General features: G+C 41.0%; 1 protein-coding gene across 1 annotated transcript; it reads left to right on the top strand.

Moving 5' to 3' along the window:
- Positions 1-167: 167 nt before the first annotated feature.
- LOC138001169 (uncharacterized) lies at positions 168-1,503 on the top strand. The gene is made up of 2 exons (XM_068847827.1): positions 168-457; positions 501-1,503. Exons 1-2 carry the CDS (start codon positions 168-170, stop codon positions 1,501-1,503), a joined length of 1,293 nt encoding a protein of 430 aa, XP_068703928.1.
- The last annotated feature ends 5,997 nt before the right edge of the window (positions 1,504-7,500 follow it).

Here is a 7,500-nt window from a genome sequence, read left to right as displayed (position 1 = left end):
ATGAAAGAACCAAGCTAGTTAAAAATGAAAGCACTTCAAGGCGCAATTATGGACCGCTTCAACGACGTCATAGAATTTCACAATTTTTGTATTATTCCGCCCTGTGCCGACTTTCATATCGTGAGAAACTGGGGACAAGTCTTGAGCCCGCCGGACAAATTTTGAAGATGGCGATGGTGGCGGCAAGATTTGAATCGCTGAGAGGAAAGACAGAGAAAAAGTGGCATTGGAACTGTGCAGGGGTGCTAAGCATTAGCAATTGGAGATCACAGACTCCTGGGCTAGAATACTATTCGCCCAGAGGGATAGAGAGCAATGTGAGCTTAAAAACAGCTCATGCGAAAGTGCTAAAAAATTGCAATATCAACTGGAAGAAAGCAGTAATTTGCTCGAAGCACTGGTCCTCTGGAAAGCGAGAAAACTTGGAGGATCTTCCAGGCCGTGTTTGTTCTCCAGAGTATGTGAAAAGACTTGAAAACTCAAAATCATCCGTAACAAAGAGAGAGAAAAAAGCTTGTTGCTGCGAAGCGTGCGCTTGATAAGAAGGATACAGCAAGTCCAAAACCAAAGAGACGGTTATTGGTCAGAACTCGAGAGGAACAGGACTCACATGATGCTGAGAGCTTAGATCCAAATACTGGCTGCGAACTAAAGCAAAATAACATTGAAAGTGATTTTCTTGCAAGGCTTACCGAGAAGGAGCAGGAATTTATGAAACTTCAGGATCAAGTATCTGAATTGATGAAGAAAGTGAAAACGCAAGAGAGCAAAATCGATCAAATTCGTTCTGAAATGAGGAGGGGGCAGTTTGCTTACAGTAGCATAAAGGAACAACCGAACAAATGTTTTGATTTGACTGGACTTACTACAGCTGAATTTGACTGTTTGTTCGAATGCATTGATCCCTTTACTCACCTGTTACAGTACCCAAATTGTACATCTGGAGGGCTAGTTTCAAAGAATAGGAAAATGGACCTGAGGACAGAGTTGATGACTTTTCTGACAGTTTGTAGACACTCCCTGCATCTTAAGGTGATGGCATGGATGACACAGAGTAGCGAGGTTACTATTTCAAGAGTCTTTGTTGCATGGGCAGTATTTTTGTCTACCCTATTTGAGTGTCTTGACCTCAGCCCTTTACCAGGATTTGTGGAGACATTTCTTCCAAAAGTATTTAAAGATGCTGAATTTGTTGAGGCAGAAGCTTTGGAAGATGCTACAGAGACCTGGATTTCACAGTCCGAAAATTTTGATGTCAATATTACTTTCACCAACTACAAGAACCACACTACTGGCAAAACAACAATGTGGATTTACCCTCATGGTGGTCTGCTTTGCTGCAGTGAGACTTACCCAGGGACAATATCAGACCGAGACATCACTGAGCAGTGTGGGGTTCTAGACAAGGTCAACAAAGGGAAACTAGTTCTTACAGACAAGGGTTTTGATATTGCAGAACTCTGCCTAAAGAAAGGCATTTCACACAACCGATCTTGTATCTAGAAAAAAAAAGCTTGCAGACTTAATAAAAATTTGTAGAGCTCAGATATCCAGGCACCAAATGATGTCTTTAAGAAAAGAAGCACTAGGGGAGGGAAGAAGGGAATGGGTATGTGGTTGCCCCAGGTTTCTGAAATATTCAGATTTTAAAAACATTGTCCAGTAAAAATAGCTATAACAATTTCCCCAAATTTTATCCAATAACGATTTTTCATCTTTTGAGTTTTAAATTGTTTGTGGATTTTATCTAAATACCCTCCTTCACGGAGATTTTTGTGCGGTTTGAATCACTACACATCAACCTCTGCTAAAAATGACCAGTGCAAAGAGTTCAATTGTTTTCAAGTCATGGCTCATGTCAATCAGAAAGCTCATTTAAAAAATAGTATCTAACGTATCATATGCCAATCATAATTAAGTTGATTGGCTTGTAAATTTGTAGCCTGTTTACTGTAGTTACTGTGTCTACATACTCTGATGCAAATACGAGGGGAGGTTAGGATAATTCGAGACGGTTATGCAGCCACGAGACCGAAGGTCTCAATTGGATTATTATTATTATTATTACTTTATTTAGTTATTTTATGCTATTTATTTATTTATTTATTTATTTATTTGTCCTATTTATTTCATGCCTATTCAAGAGTCAGGTTGACTCATGTTTCCGTACAACTGGTAATCAAGGCCGTCGGGATCTTAAAATACCGCTGTCTCTGTTGAGGTTGTTCATCACTGGCCTTGAAATAAATGGTTTATGATTTTTAGAGCATATTTGACAAACTGGATATCTCTCAGGGGTGGATGTATTGACTTTCAAAATCTCCAAATGTCAAATTACCCCAGGGTCATGCACTCTTGGGGCTCACGAAGAAATGAGGCAAATACACTAATATTTGTTTGTAATATAGGTGCATTGCAATATTTGTTTGCAATATAGATGCATTTCAACAACAGCTTATGACAAGTGAAGTGAAGTTTCATGTGAAGTGTGTCATTTTTTTGGGACAATCGAACAGTCTAGTAGATTTGCAAACAATTGCCATTTTAAGAATTCGCCCTTAAACAATTGTGTCTATAAAACATTTTTCCAAGCTCACAAACTCAGAGGTTGTCACAGAAATAAAAGTTGTGTGTGACTTAAAACTTGCCCTCACCTTTTACGTGTAGAACTCGAACCACATGTAGTGGAAGTAGAACAACTAGCAAGAGGTGCTTTTCTGCCTTTTTTTTCCGTGAAGCAGAGGTCACAGTACCCAACTCTCCGCTCCCAAACTCCAGCCTGAGACATCTTCATTCGGCTCGAAAGTCGTACATTTGTTACAAAATGGAAACTCACATTTTAAACACGTATATTTCGTGTCTGAAAAACACGAGTAACACATTTGGATTTCGGCCGCCATCTTGCCAACACACAGTGCGCATGTACAACGTTGAAACCGCTGATAATTCGGTCATTTTGTAATGTATGCGTTACATTAGACGCGGCAGAAGATCGACGTGTGAAACCATGTCGGATTTGAGTCGTAACGCGCGGTTGACGAGGTCGAACTTGAATTCTCTGCCGACACAAATTCAATCGAACTCCTGCTGCAAATAATGCAAATAATTGAATTCGACGCGGCAAAAATTCGACGTTTGAAACAGGCCTAAGGATCACAATACCATAAAAAACCAATAGGGATACTCTGAGCCCCTCAAAAACCCCTACCCTATCAGGCGGCACATACCTATATAGCGTATATAAGAGAGTATCCCCCCCCCCCCCCCGGGGGGCTCTTAAGCCTGGTTTTCTTTAGCGACGCAAGCACAAGCACAAGCATAAGTAGCTTATGCTAGTGAAAACGAACGTCGACAAAGGCATTAAATAGCAACCACGGCATCCGTCATTTTGTTTAAATGCTCAGACGCGGAGAATCTGGAACGAGTGCTTTAATTGGCCAGACATAGAAAATTTCCTTGTGCTTATGCTGCGTTTCGCTTTCACACGACACATGCGAACGGAAGCATAAGCGCAAGCACAAGGAAAAGGAAAACGTTTGATCCTTATGCTCGTGTTTGCGCTTGTGCTAATACTTGCGTCAACCCTCTTATGCTTGCGCTTGCGTCACTCATGAAAACCAAGCTTTACCTTTCTCACGCTTTCCGCCATCTTTAGAAACTCGAATGCTAGTGCTTGCTCCCAGTTCTACTCTTGCCCCACGTGGGGACGGGACCCAAAGTCAAAATCAGTCAAATGCACCACCCCGGGGAACAGATTGTTCTTCAAGAGCGCTTCAATGCCCCTATAATCCTCCACCCTTCCCCGAGACCTGGGAAGTGGGGGTTTCAATCGACTGGTGCATTAGCTTGGTGCACTGAGAAAAAACTGCAAGTTTCCTGGAGTGCGTCTTCAGCGACTGCAATGTGCATGGCAATGTGAACTCGGCATCATTCTCCATAAGCCAAACCCTTTGTTTACTTGGGAATTTTGACTTTGTTTGTCTACATTTTGATTGAGTGCTTTGACTTTGATTGCCAATGTTTTCTTTAACATAGGAAGCGAATCCTTCGTTTTCAACATTTAGTAAAACCAGATGAATCGTTCTTGTGGCGTGATTTTAACCAGCCAATAAGATCCTTTGTTTTCCCTCGCCGTGCGTTGATAGAATTTTGTAGTCAATCGCCCAAGTTGATGTCGCTATGTTATAAAAGAATTGGTTCGTGCTTTTAGCTGTGCATATATCGAGTTATGGATGCACCTGGGAGTTTGCTAAACTCTCGAGAAGCTAGGATATCGCCTCGAGCGACTCTTCCGCTTCTTTGGTGCTTACCAACCTCTCGCGTGCATCCAAACTCGATATACGCATGCTAAGCATGAACCAATTCTTGACTAGATCACTGGATAATGCTATTCTAGAGTTTTGATTGGCTTAGCCATCATGGTAGATGAGCTATTATATCCCACCCGTTAATTTTCGGGCGATTTTATCTGCTAATTTACGTAACATGGTGCTTTATTCCTTTATTGTTACATATTAGACTCTGAGAAATGCATGAGAGCAGCCAAAGCCGGAGGGTTAAATGGCGTATGGTGCAATATCACGCAATAACGCCCGTTTGCGTGGATATTTGCCCAGCAAAATGCTGTAGCGATCATTTCCGTTGAAAAGAAACAAAACAAGTGGATAAAAGGCAGCAGGAGAGCTTTCATTTTACATGGAAGAACAACAAACTCATTTTCTGGAGTCTAGTGATAGTGACATTAAAAGCTGGTCACAAATGCTATTCCGGAAGGTGGAAGAAAAAGAACAAAAGATGCCGTCAACATCTTTGAAGGCGAAGAAAGTTATGAAATTCGATCCTACACGAACTTAGTTGCATCATTTTATAGAGTTGAGAAATTAATACACTGTGTTTACTACACTGTAACAATATAACAAACCGACCGTTCGAAGGAGAGGAAATTTTCTGCCGCACTTGAAAACACTGTCATCCCGACTTTGCACACATTATGTCTTTCATGGTTGAAATTTCTCTTTCAGTAAGCAAAAAAAGCACCTTGTTTTCGACTCGCAGTGACAATTAAATGATTTGATTTCTTTTCATGAGACCGACACGCTTTCTTTCTGGTCACATTTTGAACAGTACATCGAAAAAGTACGAAGCATCGCCATCAGCTCAACATTGGCTTTTTACGAGCGATTTTTATGCGCGATATGAAAATTAATGGCCCAACAGTAGTTATTGCAAGAAGGAAGAGGGGATCAAAGAAGGGGTCAAGTGATCTTGTCCAGTCGTCTGGTGACATTGCCTATCTTGCCTCAGATGCTTCATCTGGCAAAATTAAATTGTATGTATTTTAGCAAGATTTAACCACTGCTTCCAAAAAAGCAAGTCCAATGTGTTTTGATGCCGATGTGTTCGATCCGTTAACTTTCACAGAAGAGGCGGACTGGGAAATCAGTATTAAGGACATATGAGGATCTTTGAAAGAAAGCTTCGTTGATGACAAAATAATTGAAATGACTGAGAACGAATTTATACATTATCAATCTCACATGATCGGTCATGTTGAATCAGACACCATCGAAAAAGCCATGGAATATGTGGGAGAAGACCAAGAACAAACAAATACCACACCGAGAAGATCAAGACGAACAGAAAAGAGGGCAAATTTTGACGAATTTATGTATTATGTTTGACTAGGACAGTTAAGGTTGGCTCTAATACTCATCCCACTCTGATGGATTGTGAATTTCGCGCAAATGCTTGAGATAATGTGTCACACAAATTGAACGTCACATATAATCTATGTTCTTCTTTTACCTCGTTTTCTTTTGCGGCAGGAAATGGAGGGTGGTGATAAGTGGTAAGGAAATTTATTGAAAGAGGAACAAGTAAGAAAAACGTGTGGGAACATGGGAACATAGGCCAATTTCTCCCCCCTGGGAGACCCTCAGCTAGTCCTTCAACCTGGTTGATCTCTCGATTATTCCCTCAAAGCTAAAGGAAAGAAAAAAACAATGCGTCCTTTTGGCAATGATTACAGATTTAGCGTTCTCCTAGACAGAACACAAGAAGTTAAGCTCCCTCGGCAGGTGTACATGTACCACAAGGATCAGTCATATTTTCTCTATTACAATTGTTCATTATATTCATCGATGACTTTGGCGACTCCATACCTGTAGAAATGCAAGGTCGTGTTCAAATGTGTAATACGCTGACTGTACAGCATTTGAAAGTATTCCAAATAATGCAGAACTGACTTCAGTTGATGACCTTCTGAACTGGACACCTAGAAAGAACATGTTTGAACCCCCCCCCCCCTCCCCCACATGAGTTAGTTGGGGTATGGGCAACACTGAGGTAAACCTGCGCTGGTATCAGGGAGCTTACGAAACGACGACGCCGACGCAAACGACGACGCTACAAACTGAATAGCTTTAGTGAGCAAAAACAATGACTCTTCACGCTCTGCACGCTCTACACGTGCGTTTTACATTTTGGTACATTTTTTTGCCGTCATCTCCTAAATGACGACGTGAAATAACCAAATTCAAGGTTCTATCATCAAGGAAAGTGCCTCTGAATCTGGAAGTGAATAAACTGTCGATTAAAAAAGAAAGAATTTGAGGCGAGTAGTTGCCGGTCTCGACGAGTCATCCAGCGCTAGCACTGAAACCCAGAACTACACCGAACCCTACGTGGAAGAACCATTAGCAGACGAGGAATGGCTACAAAGTTACAGAAAAAAACAAGAGGATAAGGAAGGTCTCGCGAGGGAATTAAAGTCAACGCTTATGTCGACTGTTCCTGTAAGCGAATCTCATCCGCCTTCAACGATCTTTTCGTTTTGCTGTCCATACAATACTGAAAGTCATACTCTTTGAAGTGAATCTAGCACAGTGAAGAAGTTTTACCGGGCTTCTTTTTGCCAAGACAAAATCTGCACCCATTTTTCCTTCTTTTTTGAGGTATTGCGTTTTGCGAGTTGAAGGATTCCTACGTATACTTATTCTTTTTTAGGATCAGCTGTGTTGTTACATCGAGTGGTTACGCATCTTTTAGGCATTTTCAAAGGAATTATTCCTTACTATACTGTTTATATCGCTATTCCTTTTTCACTTGAAGTCACGTGTTCCTTAATCTACGTCACAGCAGTATTGTGACCGGGAAGACTCGAGAGAAGACTAAGGTGAATGGTGATCCAAAATGGCGGCAAATTTGAACGTTTTCTAATTTCATTTTCACATCGCGTTTTGGGAAAATCGCAATTTTTTTTTCGCGAATCTTGCCTTCAGAGTACTTTTCCACCGATTTCTAACAGTATTCGACCGGATTAAGAGCTACACGTACAACGCATGTATTTGTCGCGACTGTAACTAGTCAATAAATGCAATCAAAATATAGCTGTTCCCACGGTTAACATCCTGAAAGCGATTCAAAGTCGTGTATTGTTAGCATAAAAAAATAAACAAAGACAATTCCCTCAGATTTCCACATCGTTTGATAAAACCGGGG

This window comes from Montipora foliosa, chromosome 4 (assembly GCF_036669935.1).
Source record: "Montipora foliosa isolate CH-2021 chromosome 4, ASM3666993v2, whole genome shotgun sequence".
Lineage (NCBI taxonomy): Eukaryota > Metazoa > Cnidaria > Anthozoa > Scleractinia > Acroporidae > Montipora > Montipora foliosa.
The sequence above is the reverse complement of the archived record's forward strand: the minus strand, read 5'-3'. Positions and strand labels throughout refer to the sequence as shown.